The sequence below is a fragment of the Cherax quadricarinatus genome, chromosome 75 (genome assembly GCF_038502225.1).
Source record: "Cherax quadricarinatus isolate ZL_2023a chromosome 75, ASM3850222v1, whole genome shotgun sequence".
Taxonomy (NCBI): domain Eukaryota; kingdom Metazoa; phylum Arthropoda; class Malacostraca; order Decapoda; family Parastacidae; genus Cherax; species Cherax quadricarinatus.
The window spans coordinates 6,796,910-6,818,304 of record NC_091366.1 but is presented as its reverse complement, the minus strand read 5'-3'; the positions used below and the strand labels follow the sequence as shown (position 1 = coordinate 6,818,304).

General features: G+C 41.0%; 1 protein-coding gene across 3 annotated transcripts in view; it reads left to right on the top strand.

Moving 5' to 3' along the window:
* The window catches only part of LOC128691772 (uncharacterized), a 58,660-nt gene that overhangs the window by 12,781 nt on the left and 24,484 nt on the right, over nucleotides 1-21,395 (top strand). For all 3 annotated transcript variants that reach the window (XM_070100991.1, XM_070100993.1, XM_070100992.1), the window contains exons 7-18: nucleotides 662-794; nucleotides 2,261-2,435; nucleotides 3,779-3,891; nucleotides 5,112-5,310; nucleotides 5,735-5,874; nucleotides 5,987-6,136; nucleotides 7,061-7,195; nucleotides 7,379-7,538; nucleotides 14,473-14,699; nucleotides 16,009-16,198; nucleotides 17,054-17,281; nucleotides 18,123-18,289. In XM_070100991.1, the coding sequence (XP_069957092.1) occupies nucleotides 662-794; nucleotides 2,261-2,435; nucleotides 3,779-3,891; nucleotides 5,112-5,310; nucleotides 5,735-5,874; nucleotides 5,987-6,136; nucleotides 7,061-7,195; nucleotides 7,379-7,538; nucleotides 14,473-14,699; nucleotides 16,009-16,198; nucleotides 17,054-17,281; nucleotides 18,123-18,289 (2,017 nt within the window). The remainder of the gene's footprint in view (nucleotides 1-661; nucleotides 795-2,260; nucleotides 2,436-3,778; nucleotides 3,892-5,111; nucleotides 5,311-5,734; nucleotides 5,875-5,986; nucleotides 6,137-7,060; nucleotides 7,196-7,378; nucleotides 7,539-14,472; nucleotides 14,700-16,008; nucleotides 16,199-17,053; nucleotides 17,282-18,122; nucleotides 18,290-21,395) is intronic.

Below are 21,395 nucleotides of genomic sequence, written 5' to 3'. Positions count from 1 at the left end.
AAGCTCTCGCTTCACATGCTGAGGGCCCGGGTTCGATTCCTGGCAGGGTGGAGAGGTTGGATGAGTTTCCCTATGCCTGTTGTCCTGTTCACCTAGCTGGTACATACGTGGGTGTTACTGGTGTGGGTTGGATCCTGGGGGCAAGATTGAAGACCCCAATGGAAATGGACAATCCTCAATGATGCACTGACTTTTTTTGGGTTATCCTGGGTGGCTAACCCTCCGGGGTTAAAAATTCCAAACAAAATCATATCTTGATAAACCAGTTAGCCAGACTTGTCCTAGAGCTGGGAAGTACAGTGCCTGCACTATGAAGGAAGGAGTGGTGTTCATCTTGTAGTGTAGGCATGCCTCTACAAGACAGTGACTGAGTGAATGATGAAGTTTATTTCTTTGGATCACCCTGTCTGTGAGAAACTGCCAATGTGTTAGGGCCTGAAGAATAGGCACCCTTATTCACCACACACTTTGAAAATGCACACTTAAAACTACACCATACTTGCAGTGGATACTAAGCTGCAATGTTTTGAAAGTAGTCCAGTATGGCACATTCTTTCCTGAGGAGAATTTAAACCTTCATGTGATGCATTATTTTGCATTAGGTAGATTTAACCTAGTGCCTTTTTTTTTTCCACTAGTATTAAATGAAAGCTCTCTTCAGGTTGTATGTCTTGATAGACAACTACTTTGACCGTCGTGATGACATCAAGTTCAGGGTGCGGGGTGTCCAAGACATCACTGGTTTCAAACATGGTGAAACCTCTTATTACTTGGTGTTTGGCTTGGAGTCTCCTGTACGTAAAAATTCTATTCTTGAGTTTAAACTATTTTAGTGTAAATTAAGATTGAGGGAATATTGGTAACATTTACTAGCTTTCACTGCTTGCATAAAATGAATGGGGTAATTTAATTGGTATGTGTTAGAAAAAATTAACTTTTTCAGACTGGAACTAGCCTTATAAATGTGAAGTTGACACTATACACTCATGTCGGTAAAATTCATTCTTGTTGCTCTAGGCCATACTTTTTATAATGTCAAGAACTAATAGCTTGTGCATTTCCTAGCTTATTTAGTTTTTATTATAGAAGGATGATTCTGATCAAACCCCTATTTATACCATCTCGTAGGGGGGCAGGGGGGCCACACATTAATCAAGTGCCTTAAATTCACAATCTTCTAAATTTGCATATAAATTTCAATAAGAATGTTACATGGTAAGATGCTTTTAAAGGGAAATGCCATGATGGTAAAAGATCCCAGATCAAAGAAAATGGGGGGCTGACTTCATATTCCTTGGATCAAATCTGATTGCTTTCAGTTTCCCGAATACTGCATGATCTCTAATATTCAGCTCTTCCCTATGAATATTCGGTAATATGGCAAGTCATATCCACTTGTATTAAAATGCTAAAGTAAATTTTTTTAATTTGGCTTGGTGACTACCAGCCTCCATAATTCTTTCTTATTTTGGCATAATAGTGGTTATACAAAGGAGTGACATTTGGATGTACATGCTGAAATCCCCTGTATATGCAGAGCATTTTGGGCAAACTTAAGATTAATAAGGAAATAACAACATACAGTGGAACCTCAAATATCTAACTTTCTTCGGTCCAGAAGTCTGCTCAAGTGCCTTTACCGAATGAATTTATTCCCATCAGGAATAATGTAAATTAGATTAGTCCATTTCAGACCTTAAAAATACTTATAAAATTACTTACAAAAATACACTTAAATAATTTGTTGTTGGGAGCAGTTCGATTTTTGAGGTTCCACTGTATAAATTTAAGTTGATAATGAATAAAAGAGAATAGAATATTTTATTTGTTGATGCTGTGTTGCTTTAACAAGTATACTATATTAAGACTAGATAAATGGTTGAGAACAGACAGGATGATGAATTAAGATGCTCGTGTAATGCTTTGGGAATAGTTATTGAAGGAACTTTTCCTACCGAGTAAGCCACTGGTTGGCAAAACACTCACAATGCAGTTTCCAGAAGGAAGATGCCAAAGTGTTGCACAAGTGTTGCACAAGTGTTGAATTCATCACTATATTATGTTAGTATAGACTAGCTTGACTAAATGAAATTATATTCGTTCATTGATTTGCCAAGTTTATTTAGGCACTGATTCAAAAGTATAGCTATCATAGGATTAAACCCTCCAAAATTCAGCAACTTTAAAACTCCAAAATTTTAATTTAAATTCTAAGTACTTAACCAAGCTGTAAAATTAATTGAAATGAAATTTTCTCCAGGAGGCAGGATTTGAAGTGTATCAGCTGGACACAGAGATGGACTTTATAAGCTTGGTTCAAGCACTTCCTGACGGTGATGCCATGAAGGTTCATCACTTTATTGACAAACATGATGAAAAGAATTATATCCTGACCATCAGTGGCAGTTCTGTTCCTAAGATATATAGATGGTCAAGTGAGTCAGTTTAATTTACACTAGATAATCTTTATAATATTTGGCCAAAGCTTAATTCTTGGCTAAATTAGTTCTTAAACTTGCTATAATAAAAAATTTTCAGACTTCTGGCAATTCTGGGTTTTTACTGCAGTGGCTTGATTAGTGACTGGTCAGAAAAGTAGGTCTGTTTTAACATGTTTATACACAAATGGGTTACACTAGACTGCATGCAGAAAGCCCATGGTTATGCAGAGAATTTCAGACAAGCTTCAGCACCTATTTCCCTTTGGCAGCTTAGGTTGTAGGGATTTTTGTGTATTAAATATTTGGCTTAAGATGGAAATTATGGAAGAAATTCTCGGTGCTCCCACTAATTGTAGTGTTGGTGGTTTGATCCCTACTTTAGTGGTATTGACCTGCTGGTAACACTGACCACTAGTAAACTCTGGTGGCCACATCTAGTGTTTCTGCCAGTTCCTTACCTGCTACTACCCAAAAGCTGCTAGTTTCTGGTGCTCCATCTAGTTTTGCTAGGCCTTGTTCTTAATTTTAGACAAGCCATCCTGGAGCTGGTAAGACGCATGCAACAGTTAGGCATCTTTGTTCTGAAACATTACGCCTACACAGTAGGCGTCTTCAGTAGAGTACAGAAAAGTTGGCAGGAGCTGTAGAGAAGTGAAGATGGTGTAATCAGTCCATCACCTTTGAAGACTGTTTTGAAATGATCAGTCCCTCAGCCTGGAGAAATTGTTCCATAGTCTGGAACAAAAATGTTATCACTGTTAGCAACTTGCTGGCCTAATTGAACTGCAGAGGTAGTGATAGTTTCCCCTAAACTTTCACTTGTCCTGGCACTATTTTTGACATCTTGTAGTTTGAGTATTCAGGCCTTTGGGAATAGTTTTTCATTATGGTATGGGGGAAGGCAATTCTGTTTTGCATTTCAGTATCACAATGTACTGTGCTTGGATAACAAAGTTTGGAAGTAGGCTCTCGAGTGTCCTCGTGCAAAGACTTTTCTTAATGTAATACTGAAATTGTAATGTAAATTCTAACATTAATGACCTAGTGACAAGGGTAATTTTTAGTTAAAAATCCGATGCTAGTCTTAGCATGAGCTCTACTTGTTTTTTTTTTTTTTTTTTTTTTTTTTTTTTTTTTTTTTTTTTAAATTGATTTTGGATGGTACAGTATTTTCCAGAAGCAAAGGGGGCTAGTAACTCCCATATGAATTTTTGAACGTAAAATTAAGAAACTTCACCCTGCTTTGGTGGGAGAGGGCCAATGTTAAAGCAGGAACTGTCAAAGTAAAGAACGTTTGTCGTAGTAAACACTGCCTTACACAAGTTTCAACGTTGCAGATCGCCAGCTGAGGGAGTGGCAGAGAATGAAGTTCAAAGGCTTTGGTGCTTGCTGTTCAGTTGGTGTCCTGACATTTGATAACCTGGAAAATTTGATATTTATTGCCCAAGGGGTATGTTGATCCACATTGATTTTTTTTTTAAGTATTGGAGAAAACATTGCTTTATGCTCTTGATTATTATTGCTGGTGGGGGAGTACTAAACCTGTAGCAGGCATATCGCATTTGTGAGGAAATTGGGTTTGAAAGGAATGGAAAGTTTGGTAATTTCTTAGACCAGGAACCCCTCACCAGCATCTAGGAAACAGTACAAGGGTATCACTGTGATGAAAATCAGGAAGTTAGTCACTGCTAAATAATAACCTACGAAGATTTACTTACTACCCAGCCCTTCAAGGGATGTACCTTGAAACTAGTGATCTTAATTTCAACTGTTTTTAATAACTCATTCCTCCCACTCAAGTCATTTGACTAATTTGCTTGATCCAATATTAGTAATACTTTATCCTCTTTTAAATATAACATTTCTTTTTAATGTAACCTGCAAAATTCCTTGATAAAATAAAAAAAAATTGTGCTCCCAGCATTCAGAATAGGTAAAAATGAATAAAAAGTAGGTAGTAGGTTGATAGACCAATTGCCCAGGGAGGTACTAGTGTCCTGCCAAGCGAGTATAAAACAGAAGCCTGTAATTGTTACATGATGGTAGGATTGCTGTTTTTTTTTTTTATATATATATATAAATTTATAATTAATAGAATTTGGGAAGAATTTAATAATACATTGGACAAATAATAAATTTTAAAATTCTAAGTAAATGTAAAATGTAAGTAGTAAAATGTAAGTAGTCACGAAAGCACTTGGAATTTCTCTATTCTTTCACAGTGGTTGTTTTGCATATTCTGAAATCACCTGTTTACTGTGATCTTATTGCACAGGCATATGTATACACCCCCCCCCCCCCCTGAGTTTTCTATTTTCTTACTAGTTCTGGTTCATTTCCTCTCATCTCCACAGGGAATTGGAATAGAATTCTTCCTCCATAAGCCATGCCTGTCATAAGAGGTGGCTAAAATACTGGGAGCAAGGGAGCTAGTAACCCCTTCTGTGAATTACTAAATTTAAAAGGAGAAACTTAAGTTTTTCATTTTGGGCCACACTGCCTCGGTGGGATATAGTTAGTGCATTGAAAGTAGATGAATAAATGAGGACTTGTTCCTTGAATTTAGGAAAAGCTTAGTATTGTATAGCTGTGTAAACTAGGAGAGTTGAGGTCAAATATTGCAACTGAGCATTGTTTTTCAGTAATGTGCATTATGTATAATCTTAACAGGGCAAGATTACCTTCTACACAGATGACATGACTGGTCATTACTTCCCAACATTTTTCACTGACACAAACTGCACTGCAATTAAAGACATGCAAGGAATGCAGCTGGAGAGTGACTATATAATATCTTACATCTGTGTTGGTATAGATAGAAGTTTTAAACTGCAATCCAGGATCCTCGCCTTCCAGCATGTGGACCTTGGTAAGATTCAGTAAATTCTAATTTTATTTACAATTAAGACTTCTAAATGTACATTCTGATGTAAATACTTTATTTCTTTTCTGAAGTATACAGATAGTATACTTTACATGTAATAAAATATTTTTAGGCCCAAAGAGCCGCTGGCATTCGGTGCATTTCAGGTAAACTAATCTTTATGCTTAGACTCCTAAAGTAATACAGATTGTTAGTTCTTTTGTGTACAAAAGAGGTAGCTAAATAAACAGTATAATTTTAAAAGTATGCAATACTTCAGACTGATTTTTTTTTTCTTAATGGATAACTATTATATTTAAAATGAGGAAAAATGGTAACTGTACAAAGGGACAATTTTAAAGTTATGGTGCTCTAGGTGTATCAGATGTCCTGGCTATTAGACCTGTTCTGAATAGTTATTTTTTCTTAGCGGAATCTGAAACTACTACTGATGACCTCTTGCACTGTTTGGACGAAGCAGATGAACTCTTGGAAAGCAGACACACTGATGTCACTCTACTTGCTAACCTGACTGCTATTGGTTCTTTAATGACACTTGGTGGTGCACAGGTTGGTAAATTTTAACTTTCATGATTGTGTAGCTGTGCATGAATTCTTTAAAAATAAGTTTATGGTTTCCATTTCGGTTAAAAAAAAAAGATTTATTTCTTGCCTATTTCAGACTTGGTCTGGCTTTGTGACCTTCAGCAAGGGACTCAATGTGATAGGCACTACAGTATTCCACGACAAAGTTAACATAAAGCCAACAGGCAATATTGTTCCCATTCGTGGAACTTTGGTACAACTATTGTCAAAAATAAAAAATTTGGAGGTAGGCCTCTGATTTTGTAATGTACTATATATTAGTATACAAACTATTTTAAATCTGAATGTGACAGTGGTGTACAATACTGACAAGTTCATAAGTAACATGTCTATAACAGTTAGGTATTGTCATTCCAAAACATTTTCCTGAACAGTAGGCTTCAGTAGACTGAAAGTCTGTGTAGGAATAACATTCTGAATAAAGATACTTAACTTGACCTTCACGTGGTGCCATTTGGCATCTTCATTGCCTTGCGACAGTTTTGTTTGTGCCTTGTGACACTGTTCATTGGTACCAATTTCTCGGTTAACTTCACTGGTTTTCACGGAGAGCAATTGGGTCATTTGAAGGAGTTAGCCTCTCGCATGTTGTAGCATTGACCACTGGCTAGGATGCAACCCACAGCAGTCTACTAACACCCAGGTACCTATTTACTGCTAGGTGAACAGTAGCAACAGGTGTAAGGAGATTTGCCGTATGTCTCGCCCTGCCCTGTTGCACGTTACTTATAAACTTGTTGGTACTGCATACCATTGTTAAATTCAGATTTAAAATAGTTCGTGCACTAACTATTGCAAATGTCTAGTTTTAAGTACATAGCCTCTCTTCACTTAATGACCAAGTTCAGTTCCTAAGGCCACATTGGTAAACAAATTCATTGCTAAGTGAGGAGCATACTATAATGGTAGTGGGTTTGTCTACCATATTTGATAGTTTTAATGGCACCTTTGTGCCATATAACACTTCTGGTATATTTTTAAATGTTTATACAGCAGTGTACTGTACAGTAAATTGTAATAAGCAGAATAGAAGAAATCTGCTCAAATTTACATTTAGGTATGCATACTGGTCAGAGCCAGTTGTCTGTGAAGAGTACATCACCGAGTGAAGAAAGTCTGTATTTGAAGTTTCAATTTTTTTTTTCAACAGTCGTCAGTACAAGAAATGGCTACAGATACAGAGAAGGTTTTGTATCACTCTGGTGATCAGACTATTGTTGGCCCCATCACAGGTTCCACTCTAACCAGTGACACTATGACAATAGATATGCTACAGATTTGGAAGGTGAGGAACCTGGTATTGATATTAAAGCATCAAGTTTTTTTTTTTTTTTTTTTTTTTTTTTTTAAATTTCTAATGAGCAACTATTGTTCCTTTAAAGAAAAGTAGTTTGTCAATGCCCTATAAATAGCACTAACTGGTTGCTAAAAATTAGCAAATAGACCTTTAAACTTTCCTTCTTTGCAGGTTAATGGTATCTCACTGACAGACTTTGATGAGGTGTTCTTGGTAAATGGCATCGACCAGACAATAGACTTCAGCTTTGTCATGTCTTCGTTAATGACAGACTCCTTTGTTACTCGCGGTGATGGTTATGCTGGCACTATTAATGGCATTCGTACAGATGGTGTGTAGCATTGTGCATAAAATTATATAATTTTCTTATGGCCCCCCCTCATCTCTAAAAGATTAGTCTGTTGCTAAAAAAAATTTTAGTTGCTAAAAGTTAGTGTAAAATAACTAATTTGCTTATTCTGAGTCATGGGTGACAAGCAAAATAAGTTTATTTCAACATGTTTATACAGAAATAGGTGATACTTGAGTGCATGTTGAAAGCCCATAGTTAAGTACAGCTTTTTGGGAAACCTTGACCAGACTTCCTCTTGAAGGGGGGCTCCTTGGCGTGGTGAAGAGGCTCTTGGTCTGAGGAATTAGCCCTGTCGGTCTTCCTCCTCAGACCGAACCTAATTACCCCCCATTCTCCCCTCCCCTATCCCATCCTCCCCATCCTCCCCTTTTTCCATTCCTCCTCCTCCTCCTCACCCCTCCCTTTTGCCCTTCCTCTTTTTAGCCTTCGTGATTTCTCCCACAGGTGCGCTAGTTCCTAGGTAGGGGAAAGGACACCGGGGTCCATCCCATTCCGTTGAGGTTTCTTGGCGGTGGCGTAGTTTGCCGTGGAATCTGGATTGCCTAGGGATGTCCCGATCCCTCTCCGGTATCCCGGAGTAGCTTTGGGTGTCTTTTGGGCGACGGGTGTATCTCTGGAAGCCACCTTTCGGATTCCGGGGGTGGTGGCTGAAGGAGGTATGCTTTGTGGCGGATATCCGGCCGCCCTCTCTTTTGTCCACCGAGGTAGCTCGGCAGATGTGAGGTTGCTATCCCAGATTGCTGGTTTACTGGCATGAAGGGTAGGGTATGGCACGAGTTCCATGCTGCATCTGCGCTACTAGCGGTGTCGAGTCCTCTTGGGCGCGGAGGGAGATTTCTGGCCCTTTCATTCCTCCTAGGAACTATCCCTCCCCGGTCCCCCCTTTTTTTTTCTTTTTTTTATTTTTATTTTCTTTCTTTTTTTTTCTTAAAAACAAAAAGAAAGAAGTAACCTAACCATGGCAGCCCTAGTCCATGAACCTGGTACCCCCGGGCCCCTTCTTGATACCGCACCCCGTTCTGACCCCGCCTCGTCTTTGGACCACTCTTCAGACATTCCTCATGCCTCTGTACCTATTGCCGGTGCTGTTTCCTCACCCGCTTCAGGTACTGAGGCCTCGACTGACTCCTTCGATTTATCAGACCTTCGCTCTCCTCTGACTATGCTTCCGGCCTCTCCCTCTACGGTGCGGCAATTTTCAAATCGCCGACCCATTCCACGTCGGACCAACTCTGGTCCCACGCCTAAACGTCAACGACAATTACCTGCTGATGATACTTCTCCACCTTCACCTTCTCGTTCTTCTCAGAAACGATCGACACGTCCTTCACTACCTTTCCACGCTCAGTTTCAGACTGAACAGTGGACTAAATTCTTCACTTTACGACCAACTTCCTCTACTGCCTATCTTTCTGACCATAGTATTGGCAAGGCACTCCTACGCCATGTTGGTAAAGATATTTCTTTTCATGCTCTTAAGAGCGGTACGCGCATCATTACCGTACAGAATGCTACCCAGGCTCGTGAGCTCTCTCGTCTTTCCCATATAGATACTGTTCCTGTCACCCTTGAAAAACATCATTCCCTCAATTCTTGTAGTGGTACCGTTATTCTGCCCCATACCATAGTTCAACAAAATTTCCAGACATGTGGCACCGACATTCTAGAACAGCTGGAACTCCAAGATCTCCCAATCCTCAAGGTAGACACTTACGTTCTTCCTGCCCGTGGGCGGAGACGATACCCTAGCAATGTGGCTCGTTTAACTTTTGACAGCCGAGAACTCCCATCCTCCGTTTATATAGCAGGACATCGGTTACAAGTTCGAAAGGTGATCCCTACACCACAACAGTGTAGAAATTGCTGGCGATTTGGCCATCCAGCGAAATATTGCAGATCTATCGCCGAATGCCCAGTCTGTGGTGCCGATGACCATTCTAATACGTCTTGCAATCGATCTCCCTCTTGCCTTAACTGTCATGAGGCTCACCCTTCGTACTCTCGCCGTTGTCAGGTCTATTTAAACGAGCGGGAAATCCGTTACCTCAAAGAGACAGAAGGTCTCCCTTATGCCATGGCAGTTTCTCATCTCCGCCTCCAAGGGAGACTCCCACGTGTTTCTTATTCCCGTGTTTCAAAACGTCCCCCCACTTCTGGTATCCCATCTTCTACACCCACCTCTGTGGTTACCTCTCCCATAATCACTCCTGTATCTAATCCTTTTGCTGTCCTCGGCTCAGACGTCCCTACTTCAACGCCTCAGTCTAATCTCGCTTCTTCGAGTTCTCTCTTACAAGCCTCAGTATCGACGAGACCTCGTACGACACCTCTTCCCAATCGTCCCTCTACTTCTCAAAAGTCAAAAAAAGGTCCGGTAACACCTCCTACCCATCTTCCACCTCCTCATTTTACCCTCCCTGTCTCTGTCCCTAGTTCTTCCCCTCTCACTGGCTCAGTTACAAGTGCAGAGGTTCACCCTCCTCCTCGTAATGTACCTTCCTCCCCTGTTCCCTCCCAAGTTTCTTCCTCTTCTGCCACCTCCCAGGTTCCTGTCTCTTCTGTCCCCTGCCACGCTTCTCCAGTTCCCTCCACCCTTTCGCCCCCCCCTACCTTGGTACAGTCCAATACAGTTCCAATCTTTACTCATCCTCCCCCTACCATTCCCAATATTGTCTCCCATACGACATCTCTGAATTCCGAAACACTTGAAGCAATCTCTGAATATATTGCAGAGACCAAACCATCAATGGACACTGATCCACCTTCCGCTCTTTCTCTCTCCTCTGCTCCATCTGCGCAACTCCTTTCTTCACAGCGCACCGTTCCTTCGCTGCTTGAACATTTTCCACTGCCTCCGCATGTGGACTTTTCTAACCCTTCTAGTCCGTAGAAACCCTTACCTGCGGATTTCAAGTATCTTTATCATTGCCAATCATGGCCTTTTTACAGTGGAATATACGCGGCCTCAGGGGTAATCGGGGTGAGCTTCAGATGTTACTCTCCCAGTTTGCCCCTGTTGGTGTTTGCTTACAGGAACCAAAATTACACTCTGCTGTTATTTCTCACATCTCAGGCTATAATTTATTGTATTCTTCAGATCCTTTTCCTGATGGGACCTTTAATGAAAGTGCCCTTCTTCTCCGCACTGATATTCCGTACCATCAGCTATTTATTCATACTTCGCTGCATTACACAGCAGCCCGTATCCACTTACATAGGTGGTATACGCTCTGTTCTTTATATCTCTCTCCTTCTCGGGCATTATCTATTCCGGATTTTGCCTTCCTTGTTTCGTCATTACCGCCACCGATTCTGTTACTTGGTGATTTTAATGCCCACCATTTCCTCTGGGGAGGGTCTCACTGTGATTCCCGTGGAATTCAGTTAGAGGCTTTTCTTGCCACCCACCCCCTCCATGTTTTAAATACAGGTACTCACACCCATTTTGATCCTCGGACTCATACTCTCTCTTGCATCGATCTCTCAGTTTGCTCTTCCTCCGCCGCATTGGACTTTACTTGGTCTGTTCTCCCGGACTTACATGACAGTGATCATTTCCCAATCATTCTTACTTCCCCTTCATATTCGCCACCTCTTCGCACCCCACGCTGGCAATTTAATCGGGCAAATTGGAACCTTTACTCACACCTGACTGTTTTTAAAGAGGTTCCTTCTTCGTCCTCCATCGATGAGCTTTTACACCTCTTCTCGTCCTCCGTTTTCACCGCAGCTTCTCATTCTATACCCCAAACTTCGGGCAGGCATTCTCAGAAATGCGTGCCTTGGTGGTCTCCTGCTTGTGCTCGTGCAGTACGTTTGAAGCGCGCTGCATGGGGCAGGTACCGGTACAATAGAACCACAGAGCGACTCCTTGATTTTAAACAGAAGCGTGCGATCGCTCGCCGTGTTATCCGTGACGCTAAACGCACTTGCTGGCGAGATTGTCTCCACCATCACCTCTGCTTCCTCTGAGTGCAGTCTGGAAAAAAGTACGAAAACTGAGTGGTAAATATTCTCCTGACCCGGCTCCTGTTCTGCGGGTTGCCGGTGTTGATATAGCAAACCCACTAGATGTTGCCAATGAAATTGGCAATCATCTGGTCCGTATTTCTCAGGGACTCCATCTAAGCCCCTCATTTCTTTCCTCAAAGTCTGCCAGAGAGTTAGCACCCTTGGACTTTTCTTCTCTCAGAGAAGAACAGTATAATGTGCCTTTTACACTTCAAGAACTGGAGGCAACACTCTCAGCTTGTCGATCATCGGCAGCTGGGCCCGACGACATTCATATTCGTATGCTACAACATTTACATCAGTCAGCCCTTGCAGTCCTATTACGCCTTTACAATCTTATTTGGTCACAAGGAGTTCTTCCACAGCTGTGGAAATCCGCCATTGTTCTCCCTTTCCGCAAACCAGGCACTACGGGACATGAAACCTCCCACTATCGTCCCATTGCTCTTACCAGTGCAGTTTGCAAAGTAATGGAACGTCTAGTAAATAGACGTTTAGTGTGGTATTTAGAGACACACAACAGTCTCTCCACTCGTCAATATGGCTTTCGTAAGGGACGTTCTACCATAGACCCCTTACTGCGCTTGGATACGTATGTTCGTAATGCCTTTGCGAATAACCACTCAGTTATTGCCATATTTTTTGACCTTGAGAAGGCATATGACACAACTTGGAGGTATAATATTTTAGCCCAAGCCCACTCCTTAGGCCTTCGAGGCAATCTACCATCCTTCCTTAAGAACTTTTTAACTGACAGGCATTTCCGTGTTCGGGTTAATAATGTGCTCTCCCCGGACTTTGTCCAAGCTGAAGGTGTCCCCCAGGGATGTGTTCTGAGCACAACACTTTTTCTCCTTGCTATTAATGATTTGGCCTCTAGTCTTCCATCAAATATTTGGTCATCACTCTATGTTGATGACTTCGCTATTGCCTGTGCAGGCGCTGACTGTCACCTCCTTACAGTTTCTCTCCAGCATGCAGTCGACCGTGTTTCCAATTGGGCCACCACACATGGGTTTAAATTTTCCAGCACTAAAACCCACCAAATCACTTTCACTAGACGCTCTGTCATCTCTGATCATCCTTTGTACCTCTATGGCTCACGTATCCCTGAACGTGATAGTCAAGTTTCTGGGCCTCCTCTTTGATCGTAGGTTATCCTGGAAACCTCACATTACCTCTCTGAAGGCAACTTGTCACAGCCGGCTGAACCTTCTTAAAACCCTTGCTCATCTTTCGTGGGGAGCTGATCGTCGAACCCTCCTTCACCTACATTCCACCCTTATTTTATCGAAACTTGATTATGGTGACCAGATCTATTCAGCGGCATCTCCTGCTACTCTCTCTAGCCTTTACCCCATTCATCACCAAGGATTACGTTTATGCCTTGGTGCTTTTCGCTCTTCCCCTGTCGAAAGCCTCTATGCAGAAGCGAACGTTCCATCCTTATCCGATCGCCGTGATGCCCATTGCCTGCGCTACTATGTACGCTCTCATGATCTCCGCAATCCTTCCATTTATAGAATGGTCACTGATATTAGTAGACATTCTTTATTTGTTCGCCGCCCCTGCTTACTCCGTCCCTTCTCTCTTCGCCTTCATTCGCTCTTGTCTTCTCTTCAACTACCACCTTTCTATGTACATGTAGCATCTCACTTTTCCCTACCCCCCTGGGAAGTTCCAGCTGTTCGAGTCTGTTCTTTCTCCCTCCCTTGCTCGAAAGCCCAACTGTCTACGGTCGCTTCCTGCTCTCTTTTTCTTGACCACTTTCACTCTCATTCTCATGCCATTGCTGTGTACACAGATGGCTCTAAGTCTTCTGATGGCGTAGGATTCGCAGCAGTGTTTCCGGACAGCGTCGTACAAGGGCATTTACTATCTTCAGCTAGTATTTTTACTGCTGAATTATATGCCATCCTTACAGCACTTATCCGTATTGCATCTATGCCTGTGTCATCATTTGTGGTTGTCTCAGACTCCCTTAGTGCTTTACAGGCTATACAAAAATTTGATACGCCTCACCCCTTAGTCCTCCGTATCCAACTTTGGCTACGCCGCATCTTTACTAAGCATAAAGATATTGTTTTTTGTTGGGTCCCTGGTCATGTTGACGTACAGGGCAATGAACAGGCAGACACTGCTGCGCGGTCAGCAGTACATGACCTACCAGTTTCTTATAGAGGTATTCCATGTACGGACTATTTTGCTGTAATATCTTCCCACCTTCACACCCGTTGGCAACAATGTTGGTCTACTATGCTCGGCAACAAACTTCAGTCTATTAAACCGAGTATAGGTTACTGGCCGTCTTCTTATCACCAGTGTCGAGGTTGGGAGACTACTCTCTCCCGTCTTCGCATTGGCCATACTCGTCTTACTCATGGATATCTCATGGAGAGGCGTCTTGCTCCTCTCTGTGAGAATTGCCAAGCTCCATTATCAGTCAGCCACATTCTGTTGGACTGCCCACTTTATCAACGAGCACGCAGAATTTACCTCTGTCGTCGTCTTCGCCCCGCTGCTCTCTCTTTACCTTCCCTTCTCGCTGATGGACCCACCTTTCATCCGGACTCTCTCATTGACTTTTTGACAACAACTGACTGACTTCACAAATTCTGATACTTTCAGCCCTTTCTACTTGTATCTCTTGCTACCCTCTACCCCCGTACTATCCCCTGCCCCGCTGTTTTCTGTAACCTGCTGATCATCCCCCCTCCCTTCTGCCATCCAATTCCCTTGCTTCCTTCCCTACCCTGCAGCGCTGTATAGCCCTTGTGGCTTAGCGCTTCTTTTTGATTATAATAATAATAATTGACCAGACTTTATTTTTACTAAGCCTTGGTATTTAATAAAAAAAATTGTCAGTTATTCCATTAAGTCACCTGTACTTTGCAACTTGCAGAATACATGCGGTTGAGTATCGGTGAGCAGTTTGTGACTGGTGATCATAAGTACATTGCCATAACCTCTGGTGACATTACTCCTAGAGAAGGCAATAATTCAATGTACATAAATGGAATAGATGTCAAAACAATGGTTACCAAGGGAGCAACTGTAACTTTCAATGATCACAAGAGGTTTGATGATGTGGTGATTCGTGGACACCTGAATACCGATTTTATGAACGATGTGAGTATTCTTGTTGCCTTAGTGTAAATAAAACGAGTACTCCATACACTAGGAGATGCTTCGTCAGTGTGGGCGCTCTAACAACTGGGATACCTTCCCCTTTGAGTTTAGTTACCTGTCGGTCCTTCAATACTATGTAACCCTTCAAAGAAACTATTTCCATAATACAAATACACGCATCTTTATTTACTAAAAGTACATGTACGTGGTATACAGACCTTAGCTGACATAAGTGACGTACTACTATATAGAAAGCCGCTCGTTATGCATAGCATTTTGGGCAAATTTGGTCATTGTTCCAGGATGCGACCCACACCAGTCGACGAACTCCTAGGTACAGTACACGTTTTACTGATGGGTGAACATAGCCAATCGGTGTAAAGAAAGTCCCAGTATTTCTACCCACACTGGGAATCGAACGCAGACCCTCGCCGTGTGAAGCGAGAGCTTTAGCCACCAGGCCACGTGATCTGGGGAGTAGTACATTATACAGCTAGGCCGATTCACACGAACTATAGAAAGCCCCTTTATTATGCAAAGCATTTCTGGCAGCCTTAAAACTATAAATTATGATAAAAAAATTTAAAAATACAGGAGGGCCCCACTTCACAGCACTTCACTAATACAAAGGGCTTTCAGTTGTACCCATTCTTCCTTTAGACTGTTTCCAATAAGCTAAGACAAAAATATTTTAAGGGAAGCAATGTGTGTACTGTCCATGTATCTTTTAGGCCTAGCTCTATTGCTCACTTAATGATAGTGTAAACATGTCAGATTTTTATATGCTCTTGAAAGTTGGGGATGGGGGGGGGGGCTGCTTTCACTTTATAGCAGTATCCCAGAACCTAACCTAACCTGTATAAGCAGGGCATGCCTCTTTGGTTTTTAAAATGGAGGTATTTAGCAACTCTATTATAATTAGTGATATATTAGGGATGAATGATAGAAAAGGACAGGACCAATACAGGTTGAAGGAATTATTCAGCATAATTGATCACTTAAGTTAAAAGGATAAACTTTTTGGGTCACCCTGCCTTGTTGGGATATGGCTGGTGTTTAAAAGTCCCCCATCCCAGCTTTACTTGTTTATCACAGTTAATACCAATGCATAATTTTTTTTTCTTAACCATCTCCCACAGAGGCAGGATGACCCAAAAAGTTTTTAAATTTAGTAATTTATACTGGAGAAGGGATTACTAGCCCCCTTGCTCCTGGCATTTTAGTCTGTTAAGACACTCGTGGCTTATGGAAGAGAGTTCTCCACTTCCCCATGGAGTGAGGCATGAATTACCTAACATATTTTTTTCAGGTTAACTTGACCAGCCTAAGCAGCAGGGTAGTGTACACAGATGTTGAAATACAGCAGACACTTGCTGGGATGTATACTGTAGCATCCTTACAAGTGGATGGTAATGTTGATGCACTTACAATCAATGGTGTCAATTTGAGAGAACTAGATGCTCAAGTTGTTAAAACTACTGGCAACTTTACTTTGCAAGGTTAGTTGACTACAGAAAAATATTAAGGTAAGGTGGATGCATCCTCTGAAGTTTATCATCAAAAGAATTAAGGTTTCACTTTAAATTACTTAATTTTCCATGGTACAGTAGCATTACAAAATTTTTAAATGGAGCAGATCATAATTATAATTACATTAGAGTATTAAAATTTAAAGTATGATTTCATATCTACTGTGTAACCTTTAAAAGATTTGAAACTCCAATGAACAATTTACACTATGCACTGGGTTCACAGGTGTAAACTTTCCTGCATCTCCTGCACTGCAGGAAGTGTAAAAGTGGCATTAAGTGTTCAGAGGGTTTTCTTTTTGACATGCTAAAGAATAGTGTTAGCACATTGGGTATAAAAAATATTGGTAAATTTTTGAAGAATTTAGGTATCCCAAGAGGGAAGGGAGCCTTTAATGGTTACCTACACCACACTACACTGTTACCCTACATCACACTATAATCTTACTCGCTCCCTCTTTGCTCGTATGGTTTGATCCATACATTAAACGTGGAAATGCAATAAATTAGTTATGGCACACAAATTGGCTAGGCATTGCCTGAAGAGAGTTCCGGGGGTCGACGCCCCCGCGGCCCGGTCTGTGACCAGGCCTCATGGTGGATGAGGTATGTTGACATGTTTATAAAAAGTTCTAATGGCACCACTTCAGATTAATCCCCGACTGACAACCTCGTTGCATACTTACAGGTATACGTACTTGTACACATTAGCATTTGTTTTTCTAGTTTGTTGCACCACTGTGTGCATTGAGGAGAGGGAAGCTGAGCTTGATGTACTCGGATGTGCCAAATCTCATTTTGACTCGACAAATTTTTTCCCCCCAGGTCCTGTGATGTATATGTCCAGCTTGACTGTGAATGGAGATCTTTGGGCCAGCAACGTAAATGGCATTATCTGGGATTACATTTTGGATCTCGATTCCCCTGACCTAATACCAGCAAATTACTACTTTACTAATGCAGCAGTAACAGATGCTATCAGGTGTAATAATATAAATGGACTGGACCTGAGTGAAGATGTGGTACTAGTGGACTCTGTACAGACTATTAGTGGTAAGTTTTTTAAATTAATCTTTAAAAGAGCTTAGTCTGGATGTTTGCTTTCAGTGTTTCTGGTCTTTAGTTCTGTACTAACACATTTCTTTTATGCTTTTGCAAAATGAAAACTTTATTGGAAAATGTAGCTAGGAGTAAGTGCAGGAGCATCGTATGCTGCAAGGCTACTGTTGGACTTTAATTCAAGTTTTAAGGTTTGTCTGAAACTGCCATTTTTATTTTTTTCTCCATTTTATAAACCTGTTTAGACTATATTCTTTAATCTGTGTTTTTTGTGGTTCACTGCCTTTTCATAATGGTAACCTTAAAGGGACTGTAATATTCTCAGCTTTTTCCACTTCCATTCACTGTTCCTCCAAATTGTTAGCCAATTTTTTTTTAACCGGCTATCTCCCACAGAGGTAGGGTGATCAAAAAAAAAAAAAAAAAAAAAAAAAAAAAAATAACCATCCTTCAGACTACCACTATCTTGCCACAGGTGTGTACATACAACAGTTTGGGATGTCTCTTCAAATGGCGAATTTCCTCCCCTCTAACTAGTTACTGTTAAATACTTATAAAAATACTGTAGCTGGAATACCTTATTAACGTGCAGTTTGAAGATGTAATGTTTCAGTGTACTAGTCTAAATGGCTACTAATAAACTTTAAGTGGTTTATTGCAATTTTATCTTTACTCGGTGTTTTTGTCACATTAGTGAAGTAAGAGTATAGATGCTGTACTATTGCCACACTAGTAAAGTGACAATGAATATAACTGGTGAATGAAAATGGGTTGCTAATTGAACAATAAAATGAGTACCACCAGAAATATGCTAATCAGGAGACTATAATTGCAGGTGATGTGACTTTCCTGGCTGATGTGAAGGTTACCAGCTTGGACGGTGTAGTGATGGAAGAGGGAGGTACAGTAAATGGTATAGACCCTTCGTTGCTTCATACAGATGTTAGTACCCTTGTTAACGTAACTATTGATGAAGAGGTTCACATAAATGCTCCACTATTGGTAAGTATAACAGCAATTTTGTGTAAAATTGTCAATTCCCTTTTCCTAAATTGTTGCTGGTAGTGGATATGTTAGTAATTTTCTTTTGTACCTTGCCAGTACACTGTATTATTGGATGCCTTAAATTTAATGCAACTTTTACAAAGATGTAAAAAATTTAAATTGAATAACTTTTTTTTTTTTTCTTTTTGTGTGTTTAGCAGTTTCCCACCAAGGCAGGGTGACCCAAAAAGAAGAAATCTTTAATTATTCGACACTCGCCATTGCTCGTACATAATCACGTACAGAATTTAATTTTTCTAATTACAGAGGTCCCAGTATTTAGGTAGTAGGTTGTGATGAATGGTTTTGAAAACCGACAAGTTGAAGAATTGAGACACTTGTGCAACACGTGGGAATCTTTATTGAAGAAACGTTTTGCCACAGTGGCTTCATCAGTCCAATACAAAGTAGAAATGGGTAAGGAGAGTAGAAGTTTGAGGTAATCAGTCCCTCAACTTGGAATCGATGTGTTCAGTCCATCACTCTTGTAGGAAGTGCAGCACAGGGCCAGAGAGGTGGCTTATATACTGCGGTGAGATGAGTTGAAGCAGGAGGCTGGATCACAGTGGGACCTGCCACTAGTGTAAGTAGGTCGTCGTCCATAGGTTGGGCAAGCGTTAAAGTTTTTGTACCCATTTCTACTTTGTATTGGACTGATGAAGCCACTGTGTGGCGAAACGTTTCTTCAATAAAGATTCCCATGTGTTGCATAAGTGTCTCAATTCTTCAACTTTTCAGTTTTCAAAACCATTCATCACATCTGTCAGACACTGCAACATCATGGGATCTTGGTACAAAAACTTCAACGCTTGCCCAACCTACAGACGACGACCTACTTACGCTAGTGGCAGGTCCCACTGTGATCCCGCCGCCTCCTGCTTCAACTCGTCTCACCACAGTATATAAGCCACCTCTCTGGCCCTGTGCTGCACTTCCTACAAGTGATGGACTGAACACATCGATTCCAAGTTGAGGGACTGATTACCTCAAACTTCTACTCTCCTTACCCATTTCTACTTTGTATTGGACTGATTAAGCTACTGTGTGGTGAAATGTTTCTTCAATAAAGATTCCCATGTGTTGCATAAGTGTCTCAATTCTTCAGGTAGTAGGTTGGTAGATGGCAACCACCCAGGGAGGTACTACCGTCCTGCCAAGAGTGTGAAACGGAAGCCTGTAATTTTTACACGATGGTAGGATTGCTGGTGTCTGGGTGTTTTTTTTTTTTTTTTTTTTTTTTAAACCTGCAAGATTTCAGGTACGTCTTGCTACTTCTTACACTTAAGTCACACTACACATGCATGTACAAGCATATATATACACACCCCTCTGGATTTTCTTCTATTGTCTTTCTTGTTCTTGTTTATTTCCTTACCTCCATTGGGAAGTGGAACAGAACTCTTCCTCCATAAGCCATACGTGTTGTAAGAGGCACCTAAAATGCTGGGAGCAAGAGGCTAGTAACCCCTTCTGTATATATTACTAAATGTACAAGAAACTTTAGTTTTCCCTTTTGGGCCACCCCGTCTCGGTGGGATACGGCCGGTGTGTTGAAAGAAAGAGAAAGAGGTCCCAGTGACTGGCTAGTGCCTAGAGAAAGGATAATTTTTTATCTCCTGCCAAGACAGGGTAACGAAGAATAAAACATTCACTCGGTTACTTCCAAAAGTGTGCAGACACCCGTTAATTACCCTCAGACTGTGGTATCCCCACTCCAGACTAGTCTGGCTAACTGATTTACTTTAATCCCTTCATAAGTTACCCTGCTCACTCTCCAGCAGTGCATTCATTAAAACCCACTTCTCTGTACTTCTCTCCAACAATCTTGCCCAAGACTGCTGGATACTCAAGCCCCTAAAACTCTACCTTCATACCTCCTTTCAACCATTCCTGGAACAGTCCCTTCCCACCCCCCCCCCCCAACTTCTACCTTCCACCATAGATTTATACACCAGTCTTTTCCTTTCCGTCTTTTCTACACCCCCCCCCCCTCTCTTCACCAGCCCTCTGAATTATATGCTTGGTCACTTAACGCTTGATTTCTCATCTTTATTCTCTACATTAGGACCCCCATATCTGCAGTTCACCATGACCTTAAAAAAAAAAATAACCCTTAATTTTGCTCAATAATGGCATCAAAGTACAAAAGCAGTGATAGTGGAAGTTCTTCATAGACTAATAGAAGCAGTGAAGTTTCCCCATCAGTGAAAGTGATAATTCTCCACTTATTGTGCTTAATTTATCAGTTAAATTTTATAATAGGTATGCATGACTTGTATGTAGGGTTTGCTTCTATCCGTGGCAGGTTCTCGTAACCTTTCACCTGCGAATATGGGGGTCCTCTGTATATTCATTGATCTTAAACATTGGATTTAGTGTAAAGGGATGGGACTTGAATGATATTCTGTATCCAATTATTATTTCTATTTCAATCATGCCAAATGTTCACTGAAAATCTGATTTCCACAAATGCCATATGATGTACACCCCCCCTTCATAAAAAAAAAAAAAAAAAATCTGGCCAATTTCCCTTTAGCATCGACTTACTGCTAAACATTTATTGAAAACTAACCCTGTTATTTTGCTAGTCATTCTGAATTCATTCTTAAATCTTATTTCCTCTCCCTATAAAAAATTTAGGTACTGGTACTTCATCAAATCAAACATTGTCAATTTTACTTGTATGGATTTAATTTAAAATAGGCTCATTGAATATTTGTTTCCTTGGGAATGTCTGTAGACACCCATTAAGAGAAATGTTTAAAAATGTTTGTTTGTGGTTTCCCATTGACTTTGTATGTTCTACCTTTAAGTAAATGTTTGCCAAAGAATGAGGGAAATGTGTACCACAAGATGTACAGTAGTGTCTTTGATATCAGCTAGGCCTGTATACCTTGTACATGTAGTGTATTTGAAGAAATAATTAAGATTATATAATGTCAGTACAGGTAGATTTAGAGCTGCATTTAATTTGCAAAATACCTGGAGTATATCTGGAGAGTTTCGGGGTTCAGCACCCCTGTGACCCTGTCTGTAACCAGGCTGCGGGGTTCTGGTCACGGAC